At 47.5% G+C, this 15,237-nt stretch overlaps 1 protein-coding gene across 1 annotated transcript in view; it reads right to left on the bottom strand.

The window, feature by feature from the left end:
- MDGA2 (MAM domain containing glycosylphosphatidylinositol anchor 2) overlaps positions 1 to 15,237 on the bottom strand; it is a 293,882-nt gene that overhangs the window by 65,429 nt on the left and 213,216 nt on the right. The window contains exon 9 of the mRNA XM_051772102.1: positions 8,696 to 8,965. Coding sequence (XP_051628062.1) covers positions 8,696 to 8,965 — 270 coding nt within the window. The remainder of the gene's footprint in view (positions 1 to 8,695; positions 8,966 to 15,237) is intronic.

Here is a 15,237-nt window from a genome sequence, read left to right as displayed (position 1 = left end):
AATAATCTAAAGGAGAACATTTAGCTTGGGTAAGAAGTAGAAGGAGTTGGAAGTCATTTTGCAGCAGGAAAACTCTGCCATGAAGACGTGATGGGCCTCGAGTTGCTCCAATTTTTAAACTGGAAATTAGGGAAAAATTTCCTCACTGAAATGATTGTCCAGCACTGGAAGGGGCTGCCCAGGGCAGGGATGGAGTCATCACCCCCCTGGAAGTGTTCAAAAGTCATGGGGATGAGGCAGTTGGGGCCGTGGTTTAATCCTTCTGTCTCTCCCATCATTTGAGGGCTAAATTTGGCTTAAATGGGAGGGAAAGGATATCAAGGGCCTAAGAAATAATCTAAAGGAATTTAGATTATGATTATTTATAATTTAGATTATTTAGATGGCCATTTAGTGTGGGCAGCAAACAGGAGGAGCTGGAAGACATTTGGCAGCAGGAAAACTCTGATATAGGAGGCATCATGAAGACTTGATGGGCCTCGAGTTGCTCCAATCTTTAAATTGGAAATTAGGGAATAATTTCTTCACTGAAATGATTGTCCAGCACTGGAAGGGGCTGCCCAGGGCAGGGGTGGAGTCACCAACCCCCTGGAAGTGTTCAAAAGTCGTGGGGATGTGGTTGAATGGTGGGTATGAGATGGTTGGACTTGATGATCTTAAAAAGAGCTTTTCAGACCTTAAGTATTCCATGATTCCATGACTGGCACCACTGGAATGCTGTAAAGGATGGGGATAAGCCCTTCAGAAGGGAAAGGAGAGGAGAGGAGGTTGGGAAGTGTTTGGATTGCCTGGAGCTTGATGATGGCGATGATTAATTAGATTGAATTAATGGTTGGACTAGTTGATCTTAGGGGTCTTTTCCCACATGAACAATTCCATGATTCTCCTCTCCTCTATTTCTATTCCTCTCTGGGTTTTCCTCATGTTCCTGAACATTGGGAAAAACCCTCACAGCAGCCCCTGGGCCCCTCAGCTGCAAAGCCAAGCCCTGGCTCTGCATAAAGAGGAGAAAATGAGAAAAAAACAAGGGGGAAAAAGAAGATGAGATTTAAAAAAACCAGGAATATTAATGCTGAAAAAGAAGATCTGTACACTAAAAATTAAAAGCTCTATAAGGGGAACTCCCTTGTTGCTCCAGGGCTCCCATGAGGCGATTTGATGGAAGAGAGAGGAGGCAGAGGATGGATGTGAGAAGGCCCTGGGGAGACATCCCGAGATATTTGGGATATTTGAGAAGCACAAACAGGGAAGATTTTGATATTTCAGAAGCACAAACGGGGGAAGATTTTGATTTCAAACCCCCCAAAGCCCTCAAGGCCTCCAGAGCTGTTTCTACACAACAAAATTTGGGATTCACCAAAGTGGCTCAGTTTTCTTTTGGCCTTCAGTTAAAATCAGGGTTTTTATTCTGCCAAAAACACCCAGAGCAAATGGATGGGAGCTAAAAAAAAATATCACAGATTAAAAGCAAAAAGATAAATATTTAAAGCAACAAAGCAAATATAATTTCTTAATTCCCACTGAGGGAAATGGGAGAGAAACAGAAGTGTGGCTACTGGGCAGAATATTTGATTTACCCTAAGAAAAAGAGAATGTCTGTATTTCCAGCACTCACCTTTCCCACAGAAACTTCCTAAAAGGACCAACATCTGTCCCAGACACTGACATTTCACTCTTTTCCCTGATTTTTAAAATTAAAGGCACACCACCAATGGAAGCACAGGTATTTTTATCCCAACCAAAAGGGATGAAACCAGAAAAAAATAAGAGATAAACAGGAAGAGACAAAAGGAAAAACACTTTCCTAGATTTCATTTTTTGTTGGGTTAATTGGCCCAGAACATTCAGGAAATCACTGTCTCTGTGTATTTATTGAAGAGAGGGGAAAATCCCCGTTTTTAAGACTGAAAAATATAACTGGAAATTCTGTTTTAATGAGAGAACAATCTCACCATCTGAAATTATTGTCACCTGGGTCTCGGATCTGATGAGATTTGGAGCAAATTCCTCCCTTTAGGAAGCAAACAATGACTTTAGGATTTGGGAATTTGCAGGGGTTGGGTGGATAATCCTCCATCCTGCAGGATTCAGGGGAAAACAGTAGGAATTCTGCCACCTCCCCTCTCGGGAAGCTACAAAATTTGGCAACATTGAACCTCTTCCTAAGGCCAAGCCAACAGAATTTGATTCCAAAGTCTCCAAGGAAGAGCCAAGGAGCAAAGCCATGACCCCCAGCACAGGTTTTATTCACTAAGAACAGGCTGTCAGATAAGAAAATTCCCTATTATGGGTAAAAAGGCTCTCCAGACAAGGAATTAGAGCAGAAAATCAAATTATTACTCCCCACTTGTAGGTGTTAGAGGGTCACAGGCTCGTTTGGCAAAAGGGGCCCTTTTGGTGGGGGAGGACAGCAGAGTCCCAGTGGGAATGGATGGATGAGTTGGTGTTCCAGAGAACATCCAGGTGTGTTTTCCTCACTTCTGAGTTGAAGGTTTTTTTTTAGAAATGAGCATAAAATGAATTGGAACACACCCAGAATGGGCTTTGGGTTGGAAGGGGCATTAAATTCCAACCAGTGTCACCCCCTGCCATGGGCAGGGACATCTTCCACTAGCACAGGCTGTTCCAACCTGGCCTTGGACACTTCCAGGGATCCAGGGGCAGCCACAGCTTCTCTGGGCAACCTGGGCCAGGGCCTCCTCACCCTCCCAGCCAGGAATTCCTTCCCAATATCCCATCTCTCCCTGCCCTCTGGCAGTGGGAAGCCATTCCCTGTGTCCTGTCCCTCCATGCCTTGTCCCCAGTCCCTCTCCAGCTCTCCTGGAGCCCCTTCAGGCCCTGCAAGGGGCTCTCAGCTCTCCCTGGAGCCTTCTCTTCTTTTCTCTCTGGACAAGGTGTGCCAGTGGGAATTCAGTCAGAATTCCAGCTGGATGCTGAAGCCCATGGTGGGACCCTGGACAGTACTAAGGGCAAAGAACAAAGGCTGAGGCAGAAATTCCTGAAGAAGTTTGCCAAGAGGATGATTCCTCCAGGAATCACACAGCTCCTTCCAGGGGTGGATCCTGGGATCACACAGAAGGGAGGATTCAGTGTCCAGCTCCTCAGATCCCAGTTTCCCAAGGCAGGAGAGGCAGAAGGCAGGAGATGGGAGACCCTCAGGTGGGTATTTGCACATCCTCAGGGTTGCTCTGCTCTGCCTTTAATTCAGTATCACCAGCTCCAAAGAACTCCAAAGAACTCCAAAGAACTCCAAAGAACTCCAAAGAACTCCAAAGAACTCCAAAGAAAGGGAAAGCTGTGATCACACTGGCAGCAAACAATTATAACCTGCATAATTAGCAGCTGATTGGCTTGATCTTGCTCTTGGCCAGAAGCACTGACAGTGTGAGGCAAGACAAAGTAAATAATTAAAGATGAGCCCGTTAATTAATGCAACATTCCAGGGTGAAAATATTCCACCAAGCAGAACAACACAGAGCCAATATTCCAAAGGGTCTTTGCTCTGAGGTGGGATCAAAACTCAGCTGGTAAAATTAATTCCATCAACTTAATGCCATTAGAAGCTTGTTTAGGACTAGTGGGTTAGGATTAATTGAAATGAAATAAATCAATTTAAATGTTATATATAGCTCTGCCCAAACAGCACCATCAACTATGGACAGACAGATCTGCTGCTGGAACTCCGGGAAGGAATCACACACGGATGTGGATTCAGCCCTGATTAAACAGTTGGAAGAATTTAATGCTCATGAAACAAAATATTGTCTCTCTCACCCAAAAAAAACCCCTCTTTGGGCACAACTTTGGTGAGAAATTCAGTCCAAGAACAGCAAATTTCAGTGCAAGTGGCTCAAACTTGCCTGAGTCATAAGCTACTGAAGATAAATATTATCAGGAAAATAAATATTGTCAAGCAACCTCAGTTCTGGGGAATCTTAATCCTAAATGGCCCCTCAGGCACACAGAGAATCCTGGAATTGCTGGAGTTGGAAAAGACCTTCGGGATCCTCAAGTCCAACCATCGTCCAGCACCACCAAACCACGGCCTCAAGTGCCACACCCACACATGTTCTGGACAATTCCAGGGATTCTGACTCCACCACCTCCCTGGGCAGCCTGTTCCAACGCTTGACAACCCTTTCCATGAGGAATTTTCCCCCGATATCCAACCTAAACCTCTCCTGGAGCGACTCGAGGCCGTTTGCCCTCATCCCGTCGCTCGTCGCCGACGTTCCCCCGGCCCTGCTGTGGCTCCAGCCCTCCTGGCACCAGCACTGGGCTCACTCCATCCACCTTTTCCACACTGGGAACCTGGAAAACAAACTTCCCTGCCTTGAGGAAGATGAAGTCCCCAGGAAAAAGGTCTTCCCAGAAGCAGGGAGGGCTCAGGTCCATCCTGGAGGAACCTCCGAGGAGGAAGAACCTCCCTGGTTCTTTGCTGTTCTGGGGCTGCCTGGGGCTGAATTTCTCACCAAAGTTGTGCCCAAAGAGGTCTTTTTTTTAGGTAAGAGAGACAATATTTTGTTTCATGAGCATTAAATTCTTGCAGCTGTTTAATCAGGGCTGAATCCACATCCATGTGTGATTCCTTCCTGGAGTTCCAGCAGGAAATCTGTCTGTCCATAGTTGATGGTGCTGTTTGAGCAGGGCTCTATATATAATATTTAAATTGATTTATTTCATTTCAATAAATCCTAATCCACTAGAACTAAACAAGCTCCTAATGGCTTTCAGTTGATGGAATTAATTTTACCAGCTGAGTTTTGATCCCACCACGGAGCAAAGACCCTTTGAAATATTGGTTCTGTGTTGTTCTGGAAGAAACTCCCTGGTTCTTTGCTGTTCTGGGGCTGAATTTCTCACCAAAGTTGTGCCCAAAGAGGTCTTTTTTTTAGGTAAGAGAGACAATATTTTGTTTCATGAGCATTAAATTCTTGCAGCTGTTTAATCAGGGCTGGATCCACATATCCATTTGTGATTCCTTCCTGGAGTTCCAGCAGGAAATCTGTCTGTCCACAGCTGATGGTGCTGTTTGGGCAGGGCTCTATATATAATATTTAATTTAATTTCAATTAATCCTAACCCACTAGTCCTAAACAAGCTCCTAATGGCATTAAGCTGATGAATTTAATTTTTCCAGCTGAGTTTTGATCCCACCACAGAGGGAGGACCCTTTGAAATATTGGTTCTGTGTTGTTCTGGAAGAACCTCCCTGGTTCTTGCCTTCTCCAGCACCCAAACCTTCCCTCCCAGCCCTCTCTACCCCTTCTGCCTCTATTTTGATCTGTTTTGCTCCCAGGGTTTTAAGGAGCCACTGCCTGAAATGTACTTTTTGCTGCTCCTCGGATCTGATCCCTGCCATCACCCCCTGAAATAAAATACAGAGGGAGTGAAGCTGTGAGGAGCATGAACTCCACTTTGCTTTCCCACAAACACAATTTGCCTTGTCACTTCTTATTTATTTTTAAGCCAGTGGCAGGTTACATCTGCCTCACGTCGGCCCAGCCAGGAGAAATTAACCCCCTTTTTCACGTGTGATTTATTTTTGTGCTCTCAGTTCTTCTCAAATCTGGCTGAAAATATAAATACAGTAAAAAAAAAAAAAAAAAAGAAGAGGTTTTTCAAGCTCTGGGGTCAGCATAAATCTTTCAACCCAGGCTGCTTTTAGTACTGCCCTGAAAACCTTTCCCTCAGCATACCAATGTTTCTGTGCAGCCCCAGCGCAGCTACACGGAAAAAAAACTAGAAATAAACCCAACCAAAAACAGGTTTCAACAACCCATTATTCCACCCAAAATAAAAGCTCTCTCCTCTCATCAGGTTCCTGCCTCGGAGTTATTTATTTGGCTTTTTATTATTCCTTCCTCGGAGTTATTTATTTGGCTTTTTTTTTTTTTTCCCCTCCGCGCAGCTGTCGAAGAATTGACCAATTTCTTTGCTCTGTTCTCATTCCCAGTGAAATCTGAGTCTCTTTTTTAACCATTTCATCATTTTTCTTCCACGTTTTCGGTTCCCCAGCGCTTTGACTTCATCTGTTGTGATGAGAGCTGGGACCAGAGTGGAGCTGCTGCTCTCAGAGCAGTTCCACTCCAAAGAATATATTTACTAAAGACATTGGCTTTAACCTTTAAAGCCTGAGAAAAAGCACCAAAGTGCTACTTCCAGGTTCCTTAACACAGGATAAATTAGCAGGGTGGGATTAACTCCAAATGAGAAGCTCATAAATTACATTTTAGCTGTAATTTTCAGTCCCGTGGCTTTGGTTAAAAAAAATCACAGCAGCCACTCACACCACCCCAGTCTTCTCAAAATAATTGCCTTTCACTGAGTTTCCACAGTTTTGGGTCCAAAGTGTGATGGATAATAAATTGAACTACCTTTGAGGAAAAAAAAAAGACTTTCTTTGGTTTCTTTCCAAGCCACTTTTGGGATTAAACTCCAAAGACTTGGAGAAGTTGGTTGGAAGTGAAAATGCCCCCAGGTACCAAAGACTTGGTGACATTTGGAAGCAGCAGAGCCCTCAGGCCTTGGGGTGAAGTGTTCCCTGTGCCATTGGCTCCACAAAATTCCCACCAAAGAAACGCCATTCCTAAAATCCCAAAGTGATTTGGGTCAGAAGGGACCCCAAATCCTCAAGGTTCCACCCCCTGCCATGGGCAGGGACACCTCCCACCAGCCCAGGTTGCTCCAACCTGGCCTTGGCCACTTCCAGGGATTGAGATAAGTCCAAAAAAAGGAAAAAAACCTCCGATTTTTTCCTACTGAACTGGATTTTACTGGAAAAGCCCCACCTGAGGAGCTAAACCAGGTAGTTTCCTTTGCTCCCAGGGTAGATGGGTATGGAAGGTCCACCCTGAGAGCAGGATCCCTGGGAGGTGCCCTGCAGCTCTTCCATCAAATCCCTGGATTCTGGGAGCAGTGAAGCTGGAAAAGTCACATCCATTTTCCTCTGACAGGGTTCAAGGAGCTGCCCCCAAAATTAGATCTGATTGTGACCGGAGCCAAACTGGTAAAGAAGAATAAAATCCCAACAGCCACAGGACATCTTTCCTTCTGTGAAACTCCTCCTCTAAATTTCTTATCTCTTGGTTTCTTCTCCCATCATTCCTTTCCAAGCTGCTGCCAGGGGGATTTGGAGCTGGAATAGGGCTGTTGCTCTGACACAGAGACTGGTTTGGGTTGGAAGGGACCTTGAAAAGCATCTCATTCCAATCCCCTGCCATAGGACATCTTCTCCTAGACCAGGTTTCTCCAAGCTCTATCCAACCTGGCCTTGGAGACATCAGAGGCTGCTCCTGCTGAGCTCCAAAGAGATGCCACCCTGAGCAGCTTGGACACCTCTCCCAGCTGGTGCACAGGGACAGGGGGCTCCTGACCCACCACAGGTCAGAGGTGGTGAGGAGAAGAACTTGGGAGGAGATGCTTCACTCGACAGAAATGCTTTTTATGCTCCAGTGATTCTAAAAAACACCTGGAAAACCAGCCTAGAGAAACAGGGAACCTACACCTGCTATTATTCCAGGAGCCAGAGGAACCTCAGCTTGGGCACAACATCTGCTGCAGGGTCAGGGTCCTGCAGGATCAGGCAGCTGAGTCCTCCAGCCACAACAGCTGAGAGGAAAAGTCAAGCCTTGCCTGTGTAAACCCCCCCTTTGCCACCCAGATCTGAGACACCGAAGATAAAAGCCACCCTAAGTTCTTCTCCATCCAGCACATTAATTATCTATTAATTATGGATTGGGGAGGGGGGAGGGCTGCACATCCTCCCCCAGGACTCTGATCTCGTGTTCTGACTTCATAAAGTTCCTTTTGCTTTTTGAGACAGGGAACAAACTCCAACAACCCCTCTGTTCTCGAGGAGCTCAAAGCCGTCGGAGCCTGTGATCTGCCCACCCTGCTCTCTGAGCTCCACGGAATTCAAGCCTCACTACAAACTTCAAATACAGGAGTTTTGCTGCCTGATGACTCTCTCAGGCCCCCCTCAAAACCACGCCAACAGATCCCGCAGAGAAGGGAGATTTACATCTTGCACAGAGAAACTTTTATGCTGAAACCCCGAAAACGAGCTAAATCTCCTGTTTTGTTACCGACCACAATCCAAACTTGATGTCTTAAGCTGGGATTCTATTTGGAAGGATCTTTCTGGCAATCCTTCAGTTGAAAAAGGAGTAGAGGTACTCAGTATAGGAAAGATTTAAAGCCGTTAGAGAGCATCCAAAGGAGGGAGACAAAGATGGGGAAGGGCCTGGATTTGAAGCCGTGTGAGGACACTGAGGGCACTTGGTGTGTTCAGCTGGAGCAGAGGAGACTGAGGGGAGACCTCACTGCAGTTCCAACTCCCTCAGGAAGGGAAGAGGAGGGGCAGAGACTGAGCTCTGCTCTGGGGGGCCAGGGACAGTACCCAGGGAAGGGCTGGAGTTGTGCCAGGGCAGGGTCAGGTTGGATCTCAGGGAAAGGTTCTTCCCCCACAGGGTGGTTGGCACTGCCCAGGCTGCCCAGGGCAGTGGGCACGGCCCCAAGGCTGCCAGAGCTCCAGGAGGGTTTGGATGATCCTCTGGGGCACAGGGGGGATTGTTGGGGTGCCCTGGGCAGGGCCAGGGGTCGAACTGGACGACCCTTGTGGGTCCCCTCCAACTCAGCACGTGCTGTGACCCTGTGATCCCACCACCCCACCGCCTCCCTACCCTGCACCCACCTGTGACGAGGAAGCTGCAGCGCCCGGCGCCCGCCTCGTTGATGATGTTGCAGTTGTAGAGGCCGTAGGTGTCCCTGGCCAGGCTGCCCACGGTGTAATCCGTGGAGTCCTGCACGTCGAACTGCCCCGTGCGCAGCAGCTTCGTGCCCAGGCGCCACTCGTAGGTCAGCACCCGGGTGGGATAAGCCCTCAGCACCCGGCAGCTCATGGTGACACTGCGGCCCTGGCCCTGCCGGATCTCCAGGAACGTGGGCTCCACGGCCGGGGGGTCTGTGGGGGACAGGAATGAGGATTAAATGCACGTTATAGAGGCTTTAATGCAGCTTTTTAACGCTTTAGAGTGGAAATTTTAGCTCCCCACCCCTCTGTGTCAAATTCCAGAAGTATTGTTTAATGTTTCTCATTCAAGGGTTTGAACATCACAGAATCCCAGAATCAGCTGGGTTGGAAGGGACCTCTGAAATCATCCAGTCCAACCCTTGATCCAACCCCGCCGTGGTTCCCAGCCCATGGCACTGATGCCACATCCAGTCTGTCCTTAAACACCTCCAGGGATGGAGAATCCACCCCTTCCCTGGGCAGCCCATTCCAATGGCTCAGCACCCTCTCTGCAAAGAAATTCTTCCTGATCCCCAACCTCCCCCTCCCCTGGCACAGCTGCAGACCCAGCCCTCTTGTCTTGCTGAGAGTTGCCTGGGAAAAGAGACCAACCCGCCCTGGCTCCCCACTCCTGGCAGGGAGTTGCAGAGAGTGAGGAGGTCTCCCCTGAGCCTCCTCTTCTCCAGGCTGAACAGCCTGGCACAGGTTGGACTCGATGATCTCAGAGGTCTTTTCCAGCCTGGGTGATTCTGGGATTCTTATCTTTAGAGACTCCATTCCATGCTCCTTCCAGGAGTTCTTCTTTACCACTCTCTCTCCAGGAGCATTTTATTCTCTGGTTATTCCTGACTCATCTCCACTGGTTGTGTCTCCATCACAAACACCAATAACCTTCAGACCTGCTGTTTATTTCCCTGCAGAACAGAAGCTGAGACCACGTTCCCTCAGCAGCTGGAAACCAGGAACCCACTTGGACATGTCCTGCTTCTCAACACTGAGCACTCCAGGACACTGATGTCGTGGCTTGAGAGGCAGAAGAGGTCCCTGCCCATGAGACCAGGAGGCTCAGCCCCTCCAAACCTCCCAGAGGAACCACAGGCTCCAACAGATGGGATGGAGTGGAAGGGAAAAGGTGAGAATCACAGAAACATGGAACGGCCTGAGCTGGAAGTGACTCACAAGGATCAAAATCCAACCCCCAGCCCTGCCCAGGACACCCCAACAATCCCCCCCTGTGCCCCAGAGGATCATCCAAACCCTCCTGGAGCTCTGGCAGCCTTGGGGCCGTGCCCACTGCCCTGGGGAGCCTGGGCAGTGCCAACCACCCTCTGGGGGAAGAACCTTTCCCTGAGATCCAACCTAAACCTCTCCTGACACAATTTCAGACATTCCCTGGGTCCTGTCACTGCTCACTACAGAAAAACACATAAAAGCCTTGTCTTGGCTTGGATGGGACTTGGAGCAACCTGGGCTAGTGGAAGGTGTCCCTGCCCATGGCAGGGGGTGGGAATGAGATGGTCTCGAAGGACCTTTCCAACCCAAGCCAGTCTGGGGTTCTATGGCTTGGCTGAGATGAGGTGCAGAAGGAACAAAGACCCTGCAGGCAGCTGAGGAGGTGATTCTGTGTTCAGTGTGGAAATTGTGGGCACGGCCCCAAGGCTACCAGAGCTCCAGGAGGGTTTGGATGATCCTCTGGGGCACAGGGGGGGATTGTTGGGGTGTCCTGGGCAGGGCCAGGAGTTGGACTTGGATTATCCCTGGGGGTCCCTTCCAGCTCAGGACATCCTGTGATCCTCTAAACCCTGCAGTGGCAGGAGATGGATCGATGGAGTGGCACAGACACCCCCCACCCCTCACTCCAGCACTGCCTTCAGGCTCCAACAAATATATCATCCCAAACACATAATCACATATTCATCTTTTTTTATCCCTTCAGGTGGCAGCTGTGACATTCCAGTAAGCCCAGAATGGGTCATTTTCCCATTACTGGAACGGGCTGTTTTCCCATAACTCGAATTAAACCTCATTTTCAATCACTGAGATTTGCAGCTACAAACTCTGTCAGACTTTTGATTCCAGCAAAACGCAAACTAAATAAAATATAACCCACATCCATTGTATGCACAAACCCAACCTCCCCCTCTCATTTGCCTTCTGATAACTTCATCATGGCAGGAGGAAAAGGGCAACCAGGACAGAATAATGTTGGCACTCAGCTCCTGTCAGCACAGATTTTAGAGCTGGGAACACCCCTGGAATGCACAATGGGATGCAAAACAGGGAGGGACAGGATGTTGTGGCTCTTTAAAAGACTCAGCTCACTTTATAAGCCACGAGAAGGAAGAAATCCTGAAATCCCCCTGTGCCAATAAGACCCAGAAATCTCTGTATCCACATTAAAAGAGCTGTTTTAAAGATATAAAATATAAAAATAGAGAAACCTATGTGAGCTCTGAGAGCGAACAACCCTCAGAGAGTCCATGCCATGCTCTTTTCACAGAAGTTCTTCCTTCTCTCCATTCTCTCTCCAAGAGCATCTTATTCTCATGTTCTCCACTGGTTGTTCTCTCCATCACAAGTATAATTAACTCAGACTCCTGGATATTTCATTCCCTATATCATGGAAGCTGTAACCACATGCCCTCAGCTCCTGGAAATTAGGAACCAACTTGCACATGGACTGTGCTCTCCATGTCTTGCTCAGACAAGAGTTGAACTAAACACAGAGGACAGGAAATTAAAGTGAATTTTGGAGGCTGTCAGATTAAGACAACGTTGCTCAAAGCTCCAAACATCCAGTTGTCTTTGGAGCTCATGGCAATAATCAGCTTTTATCTTGTGTCATGATCCAAGATCCAGCATCCAATTGTCCACTTTTCAAAATTATCCAAAATAAATGATCAGTGAAGACAAGAATATTTAAAAACTCCCATTGGAAAACCCCATGGAGCCCAGTTGGGCTTTTCCTCCTCGTGGATGAAATGTCACAGTGGCTTTGCATGAGTTTTGAAGCCAGAATATTAACTGGTGCAGGAACTGCAGCACAGCCACAGCAAACTGGAAATGAAAGCCCAGAAATGCTAAATTTTCAATACCAAACACCTTTTCCTATCAATAATATCCCCCAGTTTGGTGTCAGCAGAGAATTTCATCACAGCCTGACTGTTCTTTGAGCTCAAGTACAGAGTAAAAAATACAAAATACAAAAGAGGATGAATTTGGAAGAAAATTCCACGAATTTCCAGCCTCATGTTTGTCCTTTCAACACAACCCAACCTGCCCTCATTGTACAACAAATCCACCTTATCCTAAGAGTTTTCCAAGGGAATAGAGATCAGAGAAATTACCCATCAAATTCACTAATATTTCCTGTTTGCCAGTCATTTCCCCACCCTCACACAGAAGCTCTCCAGGTTTCTTTTTCCCATTTCAGCCGAATAATTCCATATCCATGACCTCCTCAGCCCTATTGCCTTTACCCTCCCAGCCAGCACCAAAACACATCTTTAAACCCAGGGCAAATTGAGCCAGACATCAAACAATTATAAAATAACACATCAGGATGCTCAAAATGCAGGAATGAAGCTCCTCCTGACCCCACATCCTGCTCTGAGCTCCCGAGGGAGAGCACAGGGAGCTTTGGGATGGGAACGTTCTGGAAGATTTAATGGCTGGTTTTGCTGTCATTTGCTCCCATGACTGATAAACCTATTTAGTGTTTGAACACCCCAAAACTTGTCTGCACTTGGTAATAACTGTTCCCTGCTCTGTTTCCTTTGCTGCTTCCATTTAATGCTCCAAATCCAGGGAATGTTTCACCTCCCCACGGCAGCTCTGCCTTAATGACTTTTAGCCCAGATTGGTATTCAATCCCCTCTCTCTTCTTCCCCTGCTTTATTTACTTATAAGATACTTTAGCCTTATAAATAGCTTTTAAATGAAAGTTTCCCCTGCCTTTAAGGTCAAAAGAGTCTTTAAAGCCCCGAATTTCCATCTATCCAAGAACTGATGATACCCAGTGACAGAAAGAGAAAATTAACTCGGGCTGCTCGTTTCAGAATTACACTTTTGCAGGTAATAACTTTAATGGGAAAGGAAAGGGATGATAAAACCCACAGTGCACACAACTAAGGGCTTGTTTTTCTTTGTTGGCTGTTGTTGTTTTTATAAAATAGTGACTTCCAAGATGCTCATCTCGGGCATCTTCTGAGAGAAATGATGCTCGGGAGGAAACTGGAGCTGTTTACAACCTATATGTGTTTAATTCATTTGCATCAGCTCTTCCTCCAGGCTTCAGCAATTTGATTTAATTTACTTTTCCCTCCTCATCCCCATCTTTCCCGATTCCAGTGTTAGTTTTTGGTTTTGTTTTTTTTTTAAAAACACACAGAGAAAAAAAAAAACACAGAGGGCCTCGGGTTCGTTCTCTTAAACAATTATCTCTGGGAAGCAAATGGGCTGAAGTTAAAACAGGCTCTGTATTAATGTTTAATGAATTTTTGGGGAGCCTAAGCACATTCATGTCTCAAGGAATATAAAGTGGCAAAGGAAGGTTTCTCCTGCTATCAAGAGAAATGACAGCAAGGAATGTTTGTTTGTTTTAAACCTCTCTGTGGAGAGCGTCGTATCCTGCTCTTTATTGTGGGGTTTTTAAGGAGAAAACAATAATAAGTGAATTTATTTTCACTCCATGGCCTTGAGGAAAGGCTTCACCTGCTGCTTTGGTTTCTCCAATTTGCATCCCAGCCTAAGCCAATAATTAGTTTTTCTCTCTCTCTCTCTCCCAGCTCCAGCAAAAGGAATAAATAGAAAAACCTGATGCCTCTGCTTGGTTCCTCTTGTTTTTTGTGACCACTTTTGATTGAATTCACCCAGCAGGGATGTTATCAACAACCTATTCCACAGAAACCAACAGTAACCACGGAACACCCAGAGCTGGGAGGGACCCAGAGGGATCAGAGTCCAACCCTTAATAAGGACCACGATGGTCATCTTGTGGCCTCAATTTAGGGGTTGGTTCCTCTGGAGAAGGAGAGACCTCTGGTTACTCTTGGGGTCGAATTTGCAGCCCAGAAAACAAGAGGAGGGAGTGATAAATCAGGTTGGGTGACACCATTTAGGAGGGTCTCAGGAGACTCCACCACCTCAGGATCATCAAGGATGGGAAAGACCTCCCAGATCAAGTCCAGCCTTTGACTGAATCCCACCATAACCACTAAACCACACCATGAAGTCCCATTTCTACTTGTTCCCTGAACACCTCCAGGGCTGGGCACTCCACCACTGCCTGGGCAGCCCCTTCCAAGGCCTGGCTGCTCTTCCCATGGAGAAATCCCTCCTGGTGTCCAACCTGACCCTCCCCTGGTGCGACTCGAGGCCGTTCCCCCTTTTCCTGCCCCCGGTTTCCCGGGAGAGGCTCTGGGTGGGCAGGGGCTGCCCCAGTGCCCTGCAGTGATCCAGGATGGACCAGGCAAGGTGGGAGGTGGGAATTCACCCTCCCAGCCTGGCACAGTTCCCAACCACCAACCTCTTTAAAAGCCTCTCGAAGCCGAGACGATTTAAGCGAGTTCCGCTTCCCAGACCTGATTGAAACCCACTGTAAATTATTTTATGGCCTGAGGGATGTGCACAGGAAAGTCAGAGTCATTCCAGCTCAAAAAGGCAGCCTTTTCTTCATTCCTTTCCTTTTATTTTTTTTTTAAGTTATTGAGGGCATGTTTGCCTGTGAGGGGAAAGTGCCTCACTAGGATTTGTATCCAGCCTGGTAACGAAGGTTTGAACCAGGCAGCTCATTTGAGTTATTTATTTATTTATTTGTTTTATTTTCTGTCTCTCTGCCTGTTCCTCTGATCTATGGTGCCCAGGCTCTGAAGGTTCCCCTCAGGAAAACCGTGTGGCATTTCTTCAACCTGCAGCAGAGGCAGCCCTGAATCTCCCAGGCCACATCAGGGGGTGTTTTATGGGTTTCAAAGCAGGGGATTAGGGATTGGGTTGTTGGCAGTGGGGTTTGTGTGCTTTGCTAAGAGAAAACCCCAATGGTTCATTAATACAGGTGTCAAAATACACCAGAACTGGATGCCCAGGAAGGACTTGGACTTGTTGGAGCAAGTCCAGAGGAGACACCAGGATGAGCAGAGGGATGGAGCAGCTCTGCTGGGAGAGCTGGGGGGGTTCCCCTGGAGAAGAGAAGGCTCCAGGGAGAGCTGAGAGCCCCTTGCAGGGCCTAAAGGGGCTCCAGGAGAGCTGGAGAGGGACTGGGGACAAGGGATGGAGGGACAGGACAAGGGGAATGGCTGTAAGATGGAAGAGGGTAGATTTAGGTGGGATCTTGGGAAGGAATTCCTGGCTGGGAGGGTGGGCAGGCCCTGGCCCAGGTTGCCCAGAGAAGCTGTGGCTGCCCCTGGATCCCTGGAAGTGTCCAAGGCCAGGCTGGAGCAACCTGG

The sequence above is a fragment of the Manacus candei genome, unplaced genomic scaffold, assembly GCF_025592945.1.
Source record: "Manacus candei isolate 608988 ecotype Guabito, Panama unplaced genomic scaffold, ASM2559294v1 h1tg000150l, whole genome shotgun sequence".
NCBI lineage: Eukaryota > Metazoa > Chordata > Aves > Passeriformes > Pipridae > Manacus > Manacus candei.
This window is presented reverse-complemented; position numbering and strand designations above follow the sequence as displayed.